Source organism: Erinaceus europaeus, chromosome 4, assembly GCF_950295315.1.
Source record: "Erinaceus europaeus chromosome 4, mEriEur2.1, whole genome shotgun sequence".
NCBI classification, from domain to species: Eukaryota; Metazoa; Chordata; class Mammalia; order Eulipotyphla; family Erinaceidae; genus Erinaceus; species Erinaceus europaeus.
The window spans coordinates 141,685,766-141,705,930 of record NC_080165.1 but is presented as its reverse complement, the minus strand read 5'-3'; the positions used below and the strand labels follow the sequence as shown (position 1 = coordinate 141,705,930).

The 20,165-nt window shown below is 47.8% G+C and overlaps 1 protein-coding gene across 2 annotated transcripts; it reads right to left on the bottom strand.

Annotated features, from left to right (window-relative positions):
• On the bottom strand, positions 1-19,885 carry ZBTB24 (zinc finger and BTB domain containing 24). Of its 2 annotated transcripts, XM_016191740.2 has the most exons (7): positions 19,746-19,885; positions 17,263-18,241; positions 15,047-15,214; positions 14,082-14,165; positions 13,079-13,162; positions 2,628-2,709; positions 1-1,027 (listed from the first exon to the last, which is right to left on the bottom strand). In XM_016191740.2, exons 2-7 carry the CDS (start codon positions 18,215-18,217, stop codon positions 298-300), a joined length of 2,103 nt encoding a protein of 700 aa, XP_016047226.1. In that variant the 5' UTR covers positions 18,218-18,241; positions 19,746-19,885; the 3' UTR covers positions 1-297. The 2 variants fall into 2 exon arrangements, with proteins under 2 accessions (XP_016047226.1, XP_016047227.1); XM_016191741.2 differs by lacking the exons at positions 1-1,027; positions 2,628-2,709 and having other exon boundaries at positions 13,023-13,895.
• Positions 19,886-20,165: the final 280 nt, after the last annotated feature.

Here is a 20,165-nt window from a genome sequence, read left to right as displayed (position 1 = left end):
TTAATCTTTAACTGTGAACCTTTAATATAGAAACATCTATATCAATGTCCCTGATTTTTTTTTAAAGAGATACAGTAGATAAAAACGGAATTTATTCTTCAATACTGAAACACACAATCCAAACCTGTACTATTTAAGACAACAGAACATTTCTTGCCCAGATGGAATGTGTTCCGTCAGTGGCTTCTACACCTCTCTAAAGATCTGTGAGTGGCTCAGAAAGCCTAGCTGCAACCCTCAATCCAGTTCTAGCCGGTTCCTGGAGAGAACGACAGGCCAGTGCAACATGGCTACAGGTCAGCTCTGTCCCGGGCTCAGTGCTGTGGGCTGGGGCATGTGGTGCCGGGTGCTGGGGGACAGGGCCGGTGCCTGTGCCAGCTGCAGGTGCTGAGTTGGACCAGACGTGCTTGCTGTTAAATGGAGCTCCCCTGTTGGCTCTTGATGGGCATGAAGCTGCTCCAGGGTCTCCTTGGAGAGTGTGATTACACGCACCGGCTCAGCCTGTGAGGGCTCCATTTGGCTCTCAATCATATTGAGGCTCTGCATGTGCTCGGCTTGCTCTTGCTGAGTGGAGAGAATTAAACTCTGTAGCTGTTCTGGCTGCTGTGTGAGCAGGGTGAGATTGGCAGCTTGGTCGGCAGTCACGTTCTGGGTGCTTTCTGTAGTGACGATGCTGATTCCCTGGCTTGGACCAGGCATGAAGTTGATGTTGTGTACAGAGTCTGTAACAAGAAGCTGGATTTCCTGCTCTCCAGAGGCGGACAGCTGATATGACTGCAGCTGTAAAATATTCCGGACCTCTTCAGCATTATTGTTATTGCCAGAAACACTGCTGGTCTCTGAAGCATGCTTCTCTTTGCTGTGGATTTTCAAGTGAGCTTTCAAATTGTCTAAGCGAGCAAACTGTAAGTTACACTCAGGGCAGGAGAAAGGCTTCTTGCCTGTGTGTAGAATGCAGTGTCTCCTCTTGGCACTGGAGTCAGAGAAGGATTTGCCACATATGCCACAAGTGTATGGCTTTTCTCCTCTGCAAGAAGATTAAAAAAATATTTTTTTAAAAAACAGGAAGATCTACTTATTACTTCTTGTTTATTTCAGGAGAAACACTAAAGAGGAAAGGAAAATTAACCTGACTGGGAGTCACATGCTCTCTTACTGATTTTAAGGAGTTGAAGCAAGTCATAACTTCCACATACTTTAGTTTATAGTTAAAAAACAAAACCAAAATGGGTTGAGGGCCACTGGGTGGCAGGTAGCATCTGCAGTGAAATGTACAAATTAGTATGCAGTGAGGGAAGCTTCATGAGCAGTGCTGCAGGTCTCTCTCTAGCTTACTCCACCTTCTCTCTCTCTCTCTCTCTTGCTCTGTCTCTATCAATAAAAGGTAAAAAAAAAAAAAAAGTGTGTGAAGGAGGGAGAAAAGGCCAAAAGGAATGGTACAGGCACCAAACCCTACTGATAACTCTGGTGGCAAAAAAAAAAAAAAAAAAAAAAAAAGGTGGGGGGGAACTGCTCAGCTCTGGCTTTTGGTGGTATGAGGGATTGAACCTGGGACTTTGGAGCCTCAGGCATGAGAGTCTCTTTGCATAACCATCATGCTATCTACCCCTGCCCTCTACATCATGTATTTCAGAAAAGAAAGTAAATATCTGTAGTTCAGAGTTCTCTTTTGTTTTCAGTTCTCACAGCCAGTTTCTAGACCCCTCAGAGGCCACATAAGTACATATGATTAGTTTCAATATAAAAAATATGTGAACCGTCCTTAATAATTTGTGACACCGCTAGAACAGAAAATTAAATCTGGAGGTAAGTTGTGTGAACAGTATTTTATCCAGAAAACATTAAAATTTACTGCTGCTTTCTGACCGAAGGTTTTAAGCTTTGAGTCAGCCCCTAGACCCAATTCAAAACTCAGTAATAAAATCAATGATGTAAACATGCTAGCCTAGATCAGTCTTCTTGATTCTGCCGAAAGTAACACGTTTCTTTCTTAAAATAAAATAAAACCACACAGACACATTTACTAAGCAATAGCACACACCTGGGGGCTCAGGAACCCAGTAAGAGCACATGTGTCACCTGTAACCCTGACCCCACCTACAGGAGGGAGCAGCAGGAGCAGTGAGGCCAGTGTTTCTCACTTTCTCTCCCGCTCAGAAAAGCAAGCAAGCAAAAGGAGAAGAAAATAACAAGACGCTGGTGAGAGCAGGAGAGGAGAGCCACTGTGTAGCACCATGTCCTAGTGATTTGAATGAATAAATAAATGAATGGGGCCAGGCGGTGGCACCCCTGGTTAAGTGCACACATTACAGTGTGCAACAACCGGGGTTCGAGCCCTGAAGTCCCCACCTGCAGGGGGAAAGCTTCATGAGTAGGTGAAGTAGAGCTGCAGGTGTCTCTGTCTCTCTCCTTCTCTATCACCCCCTTCCCTCTCAATTTCTGGCGGTCTCTATCCAAGATATAAAGATAATTAAAAAAATTTTAAAATAAATAAAAGAAAAAAAAACAACAAAAGTAAGTAAAAGAAGTGCATAAACACACAGAAGCAACAAGTATAATAGGTAACATATGTCACACTTGAAGGTCAAGGATAAATGAAGACTAGACTTCAGCAAAACGTTGCTTACCGATGGATTCTGATGTGGGTCTGAAGAGAGCTCTTTGCGGTGAAAGACTTGCCACAGATTTCACAAGTAAATGGCTTCTCACCTAATTTAAAAAAAGAAGAAGAAGAAGAAGAAGAAGGCTTTAGAAATATACATTTGACACATAGGAAAAATTACTCATGGTTGCACAATACCAAAAAATAAAGAACAAAAGCAACTTTTTTAAAAACTTTTTTTTATATTTATTTTTCCTTTTTTGTTGCCCTTATTTTCTTTTGTTGTGGTTATTATTGTAGTTGATGTCGTTGTTGTTGGATAGGACAGAGAGAAATGGAGAGAGGAGGGGAAGACAGAGAGGGGGAGAGAGAGACAGACACCTGCAGACCTGCTTCATAGCCTGTGAAGTGACTCCCCTGCAGGTGGGGAGCCGGGGGCTTGAACCAGGATCCTTATGCCGGTCCTTGCACTTTGTGCCACCTGCGCTTAACCCGCTGCGCTACCGCCCGACCCCCCAAAAGCAACTTTTGCAAGTTAATGTGGGTAAACTGAATACCCACCAAGTATTTATTAAGTACCCAAGTACTGTGTGCTGAGTGCCAGAATGTAGAGAAAGCATAAGGTGTAGAACTTGCCCTTAAACACTTTTAAAAAAAGGAGGTAAGTGATGACACATGTAGGAAACAGAACAAGCCCTCCCAAATCACAGCACTTGGTGAGGGGCCCTCCTGGCCTCCCAAAGGACTCCTGTGCATCCCCTCTGATGCTATTTCTTGGGCCAAGGCTGCCCAACGCATGTCCCCACATCTGTTCTTGCTTCCCTGTCATCTGCAGTCACGGGAGCAAGCAAGGTGATTTTAGGCCACTGTCGTGAGGTGCTTTTGCTGCTGCCACTAACATTCTAATGGTTCAATATTCAAAGAAAAGTTAAGACTTTAGGATCAAAGGGGATTGACGGTCTGCCAGCTCACACCCACTGTACACCAAACCTCTCTACCTTATCTGACTGCCCCACACCCACCCCGCCCTGCTTTTGTTTACAGCTTCTCAGGCCTCCTGGAGGGTCACGGGATGCTATAACCCACGCACGCACGCTTCGCTCAGGGTCCTGGCCCACACTAGTCCCTCTTCCTGGCACAGCTACTCCATGGGTCTCCTGGCATGGAGGACTTACACAACCTTCAATTCTCTGCTCAAAGAAAGAGCCACTTTAAGGGGCGGGGAACTACACGTTAAGGTCAGGTCACAAAGGGCCATCAATTCCAGGAAGGAGACTTCTGGAACTTCTGGAAGTTTCCAGTAAAGAATGACATGAAGGGCTGGGCAGGGGCTCACTAGGCAGGGCGCACATATTACCATGTGCAAGAACCAGGGTTCAAGTCCCTTGTCCCCATCTGCAGGGGAGAGGCATCATGAGTGGAGGCACAGTGCTGTGACTGCTTCTCTCTCTCTCTCTCTCACCCCCACCCCATTTAGAAAAATGCTCGCTGGGAATGGTGAAGCAGTGTAGGCACTGAGCCCCAGTGAGAACTCTGGGAGCATAATAATAATAATATTCATGATAAGAAGAAGAAAAGAAAAAAAAGAATGAATAAATAAAGGACATGATATAAATACTAAGGAAACAAGCATGGGGATGATGAGTAGGGCAGACTGGAGGCTGCAGGACCAGGGATTCTTATAATAGTCTACACCACACATAAAATACTGAAGCCTAGACCATGAGAAAAAACAGGTGAGCTGACAGGGTCTGGGTGGCAGGAGGCCAGAAGCAAGTGGTTACAGGAGGGCTGGACAACATTAATTCAAGCACAGGGCAGGGGAAGGGGAACAGCTCTACAGGTTCCACAGGTTCCACCCAGGGAGATACTAACAGAAATAGATAACCACTGGGTCTCTTCCCAGGGCCTCTGCTCAGCCCTATACCCTACCTCCACCTGGCCCCGATGACTTGGAATTCCCAGCTCCGGACGGTACCAGCTGGCTGGATTCCCCATCACTGGTGGCTCAAACCCACAAGAGCTTTCATGCTCAATGGCGGCACCATCCTGTCCATGCCTGTGCCAGTCCCAAGAGCCACATGGCATCTCCAGTCCTCTCCATACAATCCTGCCCACTTGGCAACCAGGTCTGTACATTTGAACTACTAAGAGCACTTTGTTCTTCTTTAAAAACCACCCACGCTCACTGTAATAAGAAAAGACTCATGTAAAAATGACTGCCAGGGGGGTCAGGCGGTAGCTCAGTGGGTTAAGGGCATGTGGCGTGAAGCGTAAGGACCGGTGTAAGGATCCTGATTCGAGCCCCCAGCTCCCCACCTGCGCGGGGGGGGGGGGGGTCGCTTCACAGGCGGTGAAGCAGATCTGCAGGTGTCTCTCTCTCCCCGTCTTCCCCTCCTCTCGATTTCTGTTTTATCCAACAACAGCTACTCCATGGGTCAGCTGTGCTGTGTCACTGGAAACAATAACAATAACGACAACAAGGGCAACAAAATGGAAAAAATGGCCTCCAGGAGCAGTGGATTCGTAGTGCAGGCACCAAGCCCCAGCAATAACCCTGGAGGCTAACAAACACGACTGCAAAGTCTCCTGTCTTGAGATGGCAAAGCAACATCTTCCCTCTCTGCACACACCTACTTGTGGTTATAATTTGATCCCATGAGACTATACAGTACGTGCTGGACTTTGATGCCAACTAAAGCTGCACCATTTCCAAAAGACTGTGTTGTGTTCCAGTGTGCATCTTGTCCGAAATTTACCTAGTTCAACTGAGGGATGGACTGCTAAGTCTCTTGGTCATTACAGGACTTCACTGCTCAGGGCTACCTTCAGAAAGAGAGGACTGGGAGTTGGGCGGTAGCGCAGTGGGTTAAGCGCATGTGGCACAAAGTGCAAGGACCGGTGTAAGGATCCCAGTTCAAGCCCCCGGCTCCCCACCGGCAGGGGAGTTGCTTCACAGGCAGTGAGGCAGGTCTGCAGGTGTCTTTCTTTCCCCTTCTCTATCTTCCCCTCCTCTCTCCATTTCTCTCTGTCCTATCCAACAACAGCATCAATAACAACAATAAAAATAAATAAATAAAATATAATAATAATAAAAAAAAACCAGAGAAGACTAACTGACCACAGGACTGAAAGGTTCCTCCAGTGCAGTGATGGTCAAGCTTGAACCTGGCTTGTGTGCACAGCAGAACAGCTACTTGGCTGGTTCCTGGACCATTTTTTAATGACATGCTAGTATAATGGCCGTGTCATCGTAAGCAGCACTATTCAGTGGATAGATATTCTGATGTAAACATCTTTTCAAGTTGGGTGATTTGCATTTTGATGCATGTGGCTAAAGCTCTCTCCACAAAGGTCCCAAATTTTATTTTCCAGCCATAAAAGGTAGCGCGCGCGCGCGCGCACGCGCACGCGCACACGCACACACACACACACACACACACACACACACACACACGTCTGCCTGTGGCCGGTGAGCACCATTAACTCTTTCTCGGCCACATCTACTGCTCATTCTGTCTTCTAGGAGGCCGTGCACATCTCCTGCCCAGTTTCCTACTGGGCCACTCAGTTTTCACATTTAGAGCACTGACATTTTGTTACGTTTGCAGGAATGACTCTTTTCCCAGACTTAAAAAAAAAAAAATAAATTTATTTACTATAGGGGTCAGGCAGTGGTATAATATATTTAGTTGAGTGTACACATTTTCATTCTCTAGGACTGGAGTTCAAGGCCCTGGTCCCTACTTGCAGGGGAGAAGCTCAGAAATAGTAAAGCAGTTCTGCAGGTGTCTCTTTGTCTCTTCCTCTCTGTCTTCTCCTTCCCACACAATTTCTCACTGTCCTGTCAAATGTAAGTAACATAAAGCAAAAAAAAAAAAAAAAAAAAAATGCAAACAGTATTCTATTCACTTGACTGAAAGGCCTTCCTTTTTCTTTCCTGAAGGGCCTGCTAATAAGCTCACCCCCAGCGTGTGCACACACACCCCTCCCTATCTCTCCATTCTCCTGGGATTGCCTGGTCCTTCTTCACACACAGCTCAAAATATGCCTCCCTTAGACTCACTGCACCTGCTGTCACCACGGGTCTGCTTCTAGCTCGGTAACCTCGGCTGCACTGCTGCTCACCACAGAATTCCTCACTGTGGCTCTTCGTTGCCACCTCTCATCTCCTCAAGCTCCTCACACTGACTGTCCCCTCCCCAGGGCTTTCTCCTAGGGTACTTTCCCAGGGAAACTGAGTGATCACCATCAACTGCGTCCCCACTTCTGCTGGGGGCTGAAGTGTCTAAGCCCTGCATAGACTGGAAGGGTTTAGGTCACGGTGAGGAGCCCCAGTCCTCACAGAGATGACGATAAGCAGCACTAATGGATGGACAGGGGATTTAGGAGGCTTCAGATACAATCCAACACAATGAGACTGCACGCAAGTCGACTTAATTATTACATGCTACTGGCGGGAGTCCAAAGGGTTAGCTAACACCACACTGGACACAGGAGGCTGGGGACTGTATCCTGGGGTCAGAGGTTACTCATCCGGCTTCTCCAGGCCCCCGAGTTACCAGGCTTTCTTTCACTTTTTCTTTCTCTCTCTCCCTCCCTCCTTCTCTTTCTCTTTCTTTCTTTCTTTCTTTCTTTCTTTCTTTCTTCCTTTCTTTCTTTCTTTCTTTCTTTCTTTCTTTCTTTCTCCTCCCTCACCCCCAGCAACTGTTCTATCACTAACTTGATTTTCAGTGACATTAGTGTCAGGAAGGTGGTCCTGTGGACAACAGGAAGATGCTATCCCTTTGCCAATCTTCGTGCTGGTTTGCTGGTCCCCGCCTGGTTTGGTTTAGCACAGTGCCTGCCTGTCTGAGCAGTCGCAGACCAAGGCACAGCTACAGAATGTGAGCACAAGGGGCTGAACTGTAGTGACCTCGCTGGCACTTACTGCTTGCCTCCCATGGGACTTCTATTTCAAATGCAAACATCCTCCCCACCAAAGATGGTTCCTCTTAGGGAACCCCCCCCCCCCCCCCCGTCCCTCCCTTTTCATGTTGGCATCACCTGGGCTTCAGCTCCCCAAGGAGACATTTTCAGCAAGAATAACAGAGACAAAAGAGGAGAGAGAGTGAAAATGATAAGAGCGCTGATGCTGATGCTTCTTCCAACACGGTGGTGGTGGTGGGCGGGGCAAGCTCGAAGCTGGGTCCTGTGTATGGCAAAGCAGACACATGTCTAGGTGATCTAGTTTGCATTCCTGAGAACACCTCTCACTTATTTTTGTCTTCCTGTGTTTGGCACAGGACATCTAATCCAAAGAGAGTATGCATTTTCTTTTTTCTTATCTTTATTTACTAATTGGATAGATGCTAGAAATGGAGAGGGAGGAGGAGAAAGAGAGACTCCTGCAGCCCTGTATCACCCCTTGGGAAGCTTTCCCCCTGAAGGTAGGGACTGGGGACTTGAACCTGGGTCCTTGCGCAGTCACATGAATGCTTAACCAGGTGCTCACCTGGCAGTATCCATACGCCACCTGGCCCCGAGAGTTTCTCGTAACGTGTGCTCAACCAGGTGCGCCACCACCTGGCCCCCATTGTCACATTTTTTTAAACCTCTTTTCTTTTATTATTATGATAGAGAGGAGCAGGATAAGAGGTGAAGAAGACAACTGCAGCACTGTCATGAAGCTCATGAAGCTTCCCTCTCGCAGGTAGGAACTGAAGGCTCGAACCCAAATCCTCGAGCATGGTTAACTTAGGCACTTCGCTGGCTGTGCCACTACCCGGCCCCTGGCCCCCGCATTTTCATGGTTAACCTGATTTGCAGTCAGTGCTCCCTGCCCTGGCCCTCTCAGATGACCCGGCTGCTCAGGTCTGTTGACACCAGTGCTTGCAGGGCCTGTGCCAAGCTAGCCACCTCCTGTACCTTCCCCGCCACGCCGAGGAGCAGGGCAGTGGCACAAAGCTCCTCCAACGCCGGCACTGTGTACGCTCCGTGCTGGGGACACAAGGACCACAGCCCACTTCACAGGGGCTGTTTGGTGGTGCACCGGTAAAGCATACCCAGTACTAGGTGCAAGGCTGCGAGCAAGGATCCAGGTGTGAGTCCCGGCTCCCCACCTGTAGGGGGGATGCTTCACAGGTGGCAAAGCAAGTCTGCAGGCATCTCTCTCTCTCCTCTTTCAATTTCTCTCTGTTCTGTCCAATAAAGTGGAAAAAACGTCCGCCAGGAACAGAGGCTTTGGAGTGTCAGCACGGAGCCCCGGCGATAACCCTGGAGGCAAAACCAAACCAAACCAAACCAAAAAACCCTTCACGTATCTCTCTCTTTCCTCTTCTGCATCTCTTCAAAAGCACTTAGGGTAGAGAGGAGTTTTGCTGGGATTATGAAGAGAGGATTTTTGCTCCCCTTTATTTCAAGGCATACTTCTTGTAAAGTCCTGACCCTCACTAACATTTTATACTGAGAAGGCAAATCATGGTGAAATACCCCAGCTCTGGCGTGACTCACCCACCTGCCAAGGTGACTCAGCTCTTCGCCACCTGTGTCCCCTGGGTGGTCTCTTTACAGCTTCCTACGCTCTTACAGACAGATGTGTAAGAAGACTATGGACTGATATCCTGGCCTACGAGGCTGCTGGACTCCACCCCCACATACCTAGCTGCTTCCTTCACACCTGCACTTGGGTCTCAGACTGATTTTCAGACTGCACGTGGTCAAAATCTCATCTTCCTTGACTTGCTCTCCCAGTCTGACGTCCTTCCAGTGACTCTGGCCTCCTTCCCTCTCACCCCCTCATGCAATCATGAGCAAATCATGTTGACAATTTCTTTCTTTTTTTTTTTTCCCAAGATTTTATTATTTATTCATGAGAAAGACAGGAGGAGAGAAAGAACCAGACATCACTCTGGTACATCTGCTGCCAGGGATTGAACTCAGGACCTCATGCTTGAGAGTCTACTGCTGCCAGCTCCCGGACCCCTCATGTTGACAATCTCAACCTCTTTCTTTAGTGGACTTTGTCACCACTTCCACTGCTACCGACGGAGCTACAACAGCCCCCCACCCTTCTAATGAGCGTCTCCACCCACCTCACTGTAGCTAGTAAGAGTTCTAAGACATCACGTCACTCCTGTGAATGTCATCTCACTCACAAAAAAGTGCAAATTATTTCCAAGGGCCTTCACAGCTCTTAAACTGGGAGTACAAAGGAGAATCCTCTGGGGGAACTTTAAAAAAAAATTGTTTTTAATTTATTGGCTAGAGACAAGTAGAAATTGAGAGAGAAGGGAGTGATAGAGAGAGAGAGAGACAAAGAGACACCTGCAGCCCTGCTTCACCACTTGTGAAGTTTTCTCCCTGCAGGACCATGGGATCAAACCTGGGTCCTTGTGCTCTGTAACATGTGCGTTCAACTAAGTGCGCCACCACCTGGCACCCTCTGGGGGAACTTTTAAAGCCACCTGTTCTGGGGCTCTACCCAGGCCATTTCAATCAGCACTTCGAAGGCTGGGTCTTGCCTCATTGACGCTTCTCAGGTGGGTGGTTGGGGAAATAGCTCAAATCACAGGGCCTGTATGTCTGAGGCTCCTAGTTTGAACTCACTGGCACTACAGAGACTGGAATGGTTCTTTCCCTCTCCATCATAAATATTCGAAAAAATACAATTTTAAAGTAAAAACACTATCTTTTTTTAAATTTTTTAAATTATTATCTTTATTTATTGGATAGAGACAGCCAGAAATCAAGAGGGAAGGGGGAAATAGTGAGGGAGAGAGACAGAGAGACACCTGCAGCCCTGCTTTACCACTTGCAAAGCTTTCCCCCTGCAGGTGGAGCCCGGGGGCTTGAACCTGGGTCCTTGAGTATTGCAACATGTGCGCTCAACCAGGTGCACCACCACCCAGCCCCCCAAACAAATCTTAGGCGTCAGGAGTGTGCAGCGAAAGCTGAGGACCCCGTAGCACAGACTCACTGGCCTCTGATGTTCAGCCCCCTCCTCCGGGCAGGGCTTTGGCCGCTCCTCCCGCTGCTGGCTCAGTGCTTTGTGCTTACTGTTCCCTCTGCCTGGGAAATGCTCACAGGCCCCTTCCCACAGCTCTCCATTCAGATTTTTCTTTTTTTTTTGCCTCCAGGGTTATTGCTGGGGCCTGGTGCCAGCACTATGAATCCACCCACTCCTGGTGGCCATTTTTTCGATAGGATAGAGAGAACTAGAGAGAGGAGAGGAGATCGAGAGGGAGATGGAAAGACAGACACCTGCAGACCTGCTGCACAGCTTGTGAAGCATCCCCCTCCCCCCAGCAGGTGGGAAGCTGAGGGCTTGAACCAGGATCCTTGAGGGTCCTTGTGCTTTTAGTACTATGTGCACGTGTCCAGGTTGTGTCACCACCCGGTCCCTCCCTGGGAGATTCAGATCTCCATTCAAGTTGTTACGTCATCAGTGTGGCATCTCCAGACAAGTCTCCCATAAAAGAGCAGCAGCTCCCACTCCTTACCCTGTCCCGTTCCTCACCTTGCTCTGCCTAACACAGCACACGGTCAACTTGCTTCATCTCCCCCATTCACCTGTTAGCCCCGCATGGGAGGGGTTCTGCCCATGTCGTGTATGCCACCTCCTTAAAGTTCCTGGACAGAGTCTGGGGCCCAGTAACTGGCTGGTAAATTTTGTTAAATGGATGAATTAGGTGCTATGGAACCTACTCAAGGTAAAGAACTGGGGAGACAGCATAGTGGTTTATGCAAAAGACTTATCATGCCTAAGGCTGTATGTCCCAAGTTCAATTCCGCACCAGCATAAACCAGAGCTGAGTACTGGGCTGGTTGAGGGGGAAAATACAGTGGAGCTAGAATCTACTACTTATAATGTCTGTTGAAAGATTATAGAGATTCATTTGAATAAAACTCATTCAGGGGCTGGGGGGTGGTGCACTTGGTTGAGTGCACATGTTGTGAAGTATAAGGATCCGGATTCGAGCCCCCGGCTCCCACCTGCAGAGGCAGAGCTCTCTAAGTGGTGAAGCAGGGCTGCAGGCGTCTCTCTTTGTCTCTCCCTCTATCTCCCTCCTCTCTCTTGACTTCTGGCTGTCTCTATCCAGTAAGATAATACAAGAATAAATAGAAAACTCAAATGTTAAAAAAAAACCCAAAAAACTCACTCATACCCTGTAAGACATTTAAGAAGCAGGTGATTTCAAGGAGAAATACTTAAGTTAAAAAAAAAAAAGAGTACTCAAATATGAGCTACAAGTTCAGTAGACAAACAGATATAATTTTATCAGACAACTGAACAGAATCATCAATCGATTCATTTTCAACAAGTTATCTTAACAAAAAGGCCTCAAATGCCCACATTTGTTTTTTAACTTGGTCCATCTTATATGAAAGACTTTAAACTGCCCCAGTCAGGTCTATCACTTTTTCACTCCTGAAGCTGGTTTTTCTACAGGTCATGATAATTAAGGTCTAAGTACTGGTATGGGTGAGAAAGTATGAGTGCTGTCAATGGCTGTTACTTTTGTGGCTTTCCTTCTGCTTCTGTTTGTGAAAACAATTGTCTTAATAAACTTTAATGCCAAAGTAAGTTAAGAGTGAAACACAAAACCAAACTCAAGACTTTTTTTTGTTTGTTTTTAGAATTTATTTTATTTTAACCAGAGCACTGCTCAGCTCTGGCTTATGGTGGTGTGGGAGGGATGGAAACTCAGGCCTGGGAGCCTCAGGCATAAGAGTCTCTTTGCTTAACCACTATGCTATCTCCCCTGCTCTCAGACTTGTGTCTGTGGCACTAAATGAATTTTCTTAGATGAAGAATGCTCAGCATGATTTCCATTTTGCTAAATTCCAGAGATAGGATCTCCTCCACTGACTAGTGTCTTGCTGTGGGCTTTCTGAAATTCTTAAAAAATTTTTTTATTAAGAAAAGAAAATACAAGTAGAACCTGAAATGGAATTGGCATATTGCACCCAAGTAAAAGACTCTGGGGTGGGTGGGTGTGGAGAATACAGTTCCATGAAGGATGATAAATGACATAGTGGGGGTTGTATTGTTAAATGGGAAACTGGGGAATGTTATGCATGTACAAACTATTGTATTTACTGTTGAATGTAAAACATTAATTCCCCAATAAAGAAATAAATTAAAAAAAATTTTTATTATATTTTATTTATTTATCTATCACTGGGGGGGGAGGGGGAAATACAGAGGGAAAGAGAAAGACACCTGCAGCCCTGCTTCACCACTCGTGAAGCTTTCCCCCTGCAGGTGGAAACCAGGAGCTTGAATCTGGGTCCTTGAGCCCTGTGATGTCTATGCTTAACTAGGTGTGTCATCACCTGGCCCCCTTGTTGTGGTTTTTAAAATTATCTGCTTATGCCATTCCCATCTAATTTACAGTAAGAACAATCCAATGATAGGACTGAGAGTCCTTTGTTCCTAATTCTTCTGAAAACATAGAATTGTATGAAAAACAGAGAGACGGGGTGGAGTTTTACCTGTGTGCGTTCGTAGATGTTTCTTGAGCTGAGACACATCCATGAATTTGCGATGGCAGTGGTTGCATTCCGGTAATGAGTGGCCTTGTCGCAACAATAAAAAAAGTGTCAGTGCATTTATGCTCTCCCTGCTTGTCTTCAGTGATTTGAGTTAAAGCACTTCCCTGAAAGATAATCACTTTAAATAGGGCACTTTAACAACAGTAATTATAAATTTAATTTTCCAGCCTTTTAATATTCTCCCATACATCTCAATTCACCGCGTCCAGAGTCCCTCACTGTAATCTCCTTTTTCCTCAAAGCACTTTGCGACTGACCAACTGGTCAAATGACGCTCATTCCTTATTCATTCCTCATCAGTTGGCCATGGAGAAACCAAAAGGACCATGGGTAGAAGCAGGTGGGAAGAAAGTCTGACCTGACAGCAAGGGCTTGGTGTCACTGTTTAAGTGCCACGAGTAACCGATCCACTGGCGTCCTCTAGTCAAGGAGCACTTCAAAACAATACCAATTCCATAGCGTTTTTTTTTTTTTTTTTTTTTTCAAATTTTAATGTGTGTGTGGCACCAAAACTGCCCTGAAAAATTCAGTGTAAGAATAAGAGAACAGAAAGTGACTATTTGGACAGAGGCAGAGGCATCGAGACCTAGGAAGAGAGGGAAAGAAACTCCAGCAATGACGATTCCTTCAGTGTGACAGGGACCGGGCTGGACCACTATCCAGATGAGCTGTTTCTCCAGTCCTGATGGATTTTTGTTTGTTTATTCACTTATTTATGTCAGCTAGAGACAGAGGGGTAAAGAGGCCTAGGGAGAGGCTGCAAGAAACACAACAGTTAACAATAGACTAACACAAGTGGCATTTAATTTAGATGGCTTTTAGAGACATTTCCCTATTCACTTATCTTCTATCATATGACACTAATGTTTCAGAAATAATCTGCATTCAGGCTTCAACCCCCCCCACACACACACACATCAAAAATATTCTCACTTGACTGTACCTGTATGAACTCGGTAATGGCTTTTCAGCTGTCTTTTCTGGCTGAAGTATTTTCCACACTGATCACAGGTGAAAGATTTCTGTCCTGTCAAATAAAACACAAAACACTAAAACATGCAAAAAGAAAACAAAAATCAAAAAGCAAAATCACGAAGAAGATAACACTAAAAATAAGTCCGGTTTCAATTTTCTTTTTTTGCCACCAGTTATTGCTGGGGCTCTATGCCTGCCTAGTTCCTCCACTCCTAAAGGACTCTATTCATTTGTGTGTGTGTGGTGTGTGTGTGTGTGTGTGTGTGTGTGGTGTGTGTGTGTTGGTGGTGCAGGGGACCGAACCTGGCACCTTGGAACTGCAGGCACATGCCTTTTTAATAACTATTTTGCTATCTCTCTCATGATTATTAAATTTTTAGATAGGGTGTGAGAGACAGAGAGAGACACTGTCTGCTCCAGTACTTATAAAGCTTCCCCCATGCACGTATTTCCATGTGGGGGCCTGGGACTCACAGCAGGCTCTCATGCACCATGTAATCAGGTGAGCTCTCTCCTGATCCCTGGCCCCATTTTCTACAAGTAAGTCTACATAGTTTACCACTGCAACATCAATATACAACATTTATGTCTCCGAACACGGATATTTATAAGGGACATTATATAGCTTTACAAGGTACATGCAATAGGAGCCGTGGAGCCCAGGGTAGAGTTGGTTTAATTCAAGTTTCCCACAAAGGCACGAGGGAACAAGAACTCTAGGTTTTGGTGGCTGAACGATCACGTTTGCCCACAGAACTAGCAGCCGGTTTATAAGCTCGAGCTTGGGGCTCAGTGCCGAGCTCTTCACTATGCTCCAGCAGCTGTGTAATCTGGTCTCTCGATACCTTGTGGGAGAGGATGCGAGGCTGAGCAGTGGCCGTTCGTTCAGTTCACAGTGACGCCCACCCTGAGACAGGCTGTAAGCTCCGCTACCTGAGTGCAGGCTCATGTGCTCCAGCAGCGAGTGCTTGGTGGTGAGAGCCTTGCTGCAGACGGTGCAGGCGTAGGGCCGCTCCCCGGTGTGCATCCTCGTGTGGACCTGCAGGGAGTGCTTCTGGGCAAAGCCTTTGCCGCACTCGTTACATTTGAAAGGCCGCTCTCCTACAACAAGAGCCCAGACGTCTGGTGTAAGCAAGCGAAAATCTGCACCTCTCTTCTGTTACCTCCTAAATTAAAATGACAATAATGGACTTCCACTGAAAGGGAATGTGTCCAAAGGGCCAGTTAAGAAGCCAGACAGTACCAGAGACACAATGCTACAAACTGGAAGAGTTCAGGAAGCTGATGAGGCGGTGAGAAGCACTGCGATGGACGATACTTGAGACAGAGCCCCCACGAGGCACCTGACAATGGCCCTCAGAGCAAATGAGAGGCAGTCTGTTTCAAAAGCACTTAGCTCCCAGCCCAGCCCGGCCTACACTCCTGTCTCTTGCTCCAGGCAGCTCCAAGTTTTCTCCTCCAAAGATGGAGACTGCGCTCTGAAGAGATAACAAAAAACAAACAAAAAACAGAGGTCTGTGGGCTAGGAGTCCTCGGAGGGGAAAGCTCCTGGAGAAGAGGCACAGAACTGCCCCGGAAGAACAAGTCCAAGTGTACAGTCAGGATGATGAACTCCCTCCCACTGGCCAGGCTCAGAGTCTCCAAGTAAGAGACACGCAGAGCTGGGGATCAAACCCCAAGCCCCCGGCGCGCAAGGCCTGTGCCCTACCAGCTGAGATATGTCCCTGCCTGTCACTCACTGCTAGTTCAGTAAGTTTTCTTGTTTTCATTATCTTTATTTAGTTGATAGAGACAGCCAGAAATCGAGAGGGAAGGAGAGTTTGCTTCACTACTCGCCAACTTTCCCCCTGTAGGTGGGAACTGGGGGCTCAAACCTGGGTCCTTGCGCATTGTAACATGTGCGCTCAACCAGGTGCGCCACCCAGCCCCTAGTTCAATCAGCTTTCTAAGTGATTCCAGTGTGTGGCCAGCTTTGAGAACCACAGTGGTAGATGTTGTCGGGCCAGGTGAGAGCAGGCAAGAAAAATTAAGCATTTTTTGTTTAAACATTAAAAAAAAAAAAAAAAAGCTCTCCCCCAGCAGGTGAGGACTGGGGGATTGAACCCAGGTCCTTGCACACTGTAATGTGCGCTCAGCCAGGTGCGCCACCGCTTGACCCCAACACCAGTCTTTTATCATTAATACAAGGGGTATTTAACTGGTAGCAACTATCTGAACCAAAGTAGTGACTTAAGTGCATAAAGTCTAAAAAGGGAAGGGTCGCTTTCTGGTTAGCGTTACCCTGCCCAATATGGTAGCATGTATTTAAATAAAATCTAATTCCTAACTTCTAGTTGCCAAATATTAAAAGGGCAAAAATCTACCTATGTTCACCACCGTGGACATACACTGTGTAAAAATAGACAGTCACTATTTTTACTACCACAGGAGAGTCTAGTGGGGCTAGGAGGGAGAATACTGCTACAGCTAGATGGTGGAGTGCCCTTCCAGACAGACCAGGGCAAAAACATAGCTATGGTCAAGAATGTTTTGAGTTGGAAAGAATATATTTGGATAGAGAATAACACGCGGGTTGCAAGAATTCCAAATATAAAGAGGGGTTCTAGAGCTTGGCTCCTGGGGCTGGGTGGCAGCACACATAGCACTAAGTGCAAGGACCCATGTGAGGATCCAGATTCGAGCCCTCAGCTCCCCACCTGTAGGGTGGACACTTCATAAGCAGCGAAGAAGGTCTGGAGGAGTCTTATCTTTCTCTCTCTCGCTCTCCCTTCCTCTCTTAATTTCTCTCTGTCCATCCAACTAAAAAATAATTTAAAAAAAAAGAAAAGAGAGAAATGGGCGCCAGGAGTCGTGGATTTGTAATGCTGGCACCAAGCCCCAGCTAGGCAAAAAAAAAAAAAAAAAAAAAAGAACCTGGCTACCTAGTTTCTGATTTCAGTTCTGTCACTAAATCGATGACTTGGGACTTGGACTCTTCATCTGCACAGTCAAGTTAATATTAACACAGAACTGTTTGAGAATTAAATGCAATAACAAGTGCAGAGGGCTGGATACAATGCCCGTCACAACGGCTGCACGGTGAGTGAAAGCTCTGATGGAGCCTTACTACCCCGTGGCACGTCCCTTTCACGCAGTGCAAGTGTCCTTACCTGTGTGGCTCCTCTGGTGGACTGCTAAAAAGTGACGGTATTTAAAGACTTTGCCGCAGTCTTTACAGCGGGCCTCTGGGCCACCGGAGCGCTTCCTCTTTCCACAAACCCTCTTGGTGGACCCTTGGTCATCCTCCTCCCCGAGAAGTCTGTAATCTTTCAGTTTGACAGACCTACGGATCCTCCGCTTGCTGTACCGGCTCTGGCCGTCCTGCCCGTCCTGGATCTTGGGGTCACAGTTCTCGTCTTTTCCAGCCGGTACGTCCCCCCCTCTACCAGGCTCGCAAGCGGGCTCGGCTTCTTCCCGATCTCTGACTGGGAGCTGCTCATTCCGGGTGCCGCTCTCTCCCTCTTTCGTCACCAAGTTTTGTCTGTTCTGGACTGAGTTGTTCACTCTCAGCTGCATTTCTTCCTCTGCAGCCAGGTCTGGTCTCCTTTCCAGCAAACTGTTGACTTTCCTCGGTCTACCCCGTTTCCGCTTTGGGGGATCGTTTTTCTTATTGGGAACAAACACTACCGGAACGCCGGCCGTGCTCACCGTTGTCATTTTGGGGGAGCTGAGATTATTTTGAAAGTCTGCGTAGGCCTTTACCAGGTCGTAGACTTTTAAGAACTGAGCAGTAGCCAGGATTTGCTCTGTGCTTTTCTCACTGGCCTGCAGGAAACCTGTGTAGATAAACTCTAGCAGGATGCCAAACGTGTCAGCAACCATCCCTTCCAGCATGTAAATGGACTGGCCGATCCCTCCTTCTTCGGCAAACATCATCGAGAAGTATTCGCTGCTGGCTGCGAGCAAGGCTTTGTGGGCACGGAAATGTACATTCTCCACGATCAGAGTAATGTCACAGAGAAAGCCTTTCTTCCTTTGATCCTCAAAACTGGCTAGGACCTTGTTGCTGTGAGTGTCTGAGTGAACCACCAGCTGCCCCGGGGCCTCTGGTGACATTTCTGCCATTGTTCTTAGAAGTAGGATTTCAGCCTGAAGTGAGAAAATGATGTTTAAGCAAAAAAATGGGCAAGCATTGCATGTGAAGGCCTAAATGAACCTCTTATATTCAATTCACATTGTAGATTGAGTTTTACAACATTTCCCACTTTAAAAAAAAAAATTAATATTTATTTATTCCCTTTTGTCGTCCTAGTTGTTTTATTGTTGTCGTCGTTGTTGGATGTTGTTGGATAGGACAGAGAGAAATGGAGAGAGGAAGGGAAGACAGAGAGGGGGAGAGAAAGACAGACACCTGCAGACCTGCTTCACCGCCTGTGAAGCGACTCCCCTGCAGGTGGGGAGCCGGGGGCTCAAACCGGGATTCTCACGCCGGTCCTTGTGCTTTGTGCCACGCTGCGCTACCACCCGACTCCCAACATTTCCCACTTTTAAAAAGTCCACTTAGGGGCCGGATGGTGACGCACCTGGTTGAGCGCACATGTTACAACGTGCAAGGATGCCGGTTTCAAGCCCCAGGTTGGCAGGGCTGAAGGTGTCTCTCTCTCTCTCTCTATCTTCCCCCCACCTCCTCGATTTCTGGCTGTCTCTATTCAATAAATAAAGATCATTAAAAATTTTTTTTTAAAAAACTTCATTTAATAATTTGACTATGGATGGGTACCATAATGGTTATGCAGAGAGACTCTCGTGCCTGAGGCTCCGAAATTCCAGGTTCAGTCTCCCACAACACCATAGGCCAGAGCTGAGCTTTCTTTCCTTTTTAAATATCTTTTTTTATTAAAAATATTTATGTATTAATTCCCTTTTGTTGCCCTTGCTGTTTTATTGTTGTAGTTATTATTGTTGATGTCATTGTTGTTGGACAGGACAGAGAGAAATGGAGAGAGGAGGGGAAGACAGAGAGGAGGAGAGAAAGACAGACACCTGCAGACCTGCTCCACCGCCTGTGAAGCGACTCCCCTGCAGGTGGGGAGCCGGGGTTCGAACCGGGATCCTTATGCCGGTCCTTGGTGCTCTGCGGCCTGCGCTGAACCCGCTGCACTACTGCCGACTCCCCTAAATATCTTTATTTATCACTGGATAGCGACAGGGAGAAATGGAGAGGGGAGGAGGAGACAGGGAGACACCTGCAGCCCTGCTCCACCCCCGTGAAGCTTTGCCCCTGCAGGTGGGGCCCGGGGGCTCGAACCCGCGCCCCTGCGCACTGTCATGCGTGCACTTGGCCAGGGGCACCGGCAGCCGGCGCCCCCACGCCTGCTTTATAGCTGCAGGAGGATGGAAACGAGAGCTGCTCTGTGTGGGTCTCCCCCGTCATCCCGCCTTCTGTCTCGGAGGTTAGTGAGAGAGGAAGATGGCGAAGCGCAGGAGGAGGAGAGCCAAGCTCGTTCACGGCTGCGGGTGCAGGTAACCAGGCTCCCGGGCCCCGACCCGACCCCCGGGCCAAGCTGGGGAAGGCAGGGCCGGCGGGGCTGCGGGCTCACAGCCCACCTACCTCTAGGGGCGCCCAGCCGGGCCCGGGGCGCCGCCGACTCACCCGGCCGCCAGGGGGGCTCGCCTTGCGGAAGCCCCCGAGCCCCGAGAGCTTCCGGCGCCGCTCGGCTTCTGTCTCTGCGTCGCGGCCACAGCCGCAACCAACCCGGAAGCGCAGACGGCGCGGTGGTTGGCGTGCCTACGTCAGACCACGTGGCCCGTGCAGGCGCCTCCCGGCGGGGCGGGATCTGAAGTCCCTGGAGGCGGGGCCTAGGGTCTGGGGCGGGGCATAGAGTCCCTGGAGGCGGGGCCTAGGGTCTGGGGGCGGAGTCGCGAGTCTCAGGAACTAGGGGGCAATGGAGCAGCGCTGTCATCTTGCAATTTTGGAAGATTTTATTATTGTTATTGTAATTATCATTTTATTACTATCTGTCGGCCTGGAGACGCAGCATAATGGCTATACAAAAGACTTTCATGCCTGAAG

What these genes read in the sequence shown, in the direction of transcription:
- ZBTB24 (XM_016191740.2), bottom strand. Translation starts at nt 18,217, where the DNA reads ATGGCAGAAATGTCACCAGAGGCCCCGGGGCAGCTGGTGGTTCACTCA. An exon ending in GCACATGAGCCTGCACTCAG is followed by an intron (nt 14,166 to 15,046) that starts GTAGCGGAGCTT and finishes TTTATTTGACAG; the next exon opens with GACAGAAATCTTTCACCTGT. An exon ending in CCATTACCGAGTTCATACAG is followed by an intron (nt 13,163 to 14,081) that starts GTACAGTCAAGT and finishes TGTTGCGACAAG; the next exon opens with GCCACTCATTACCGGAATGC.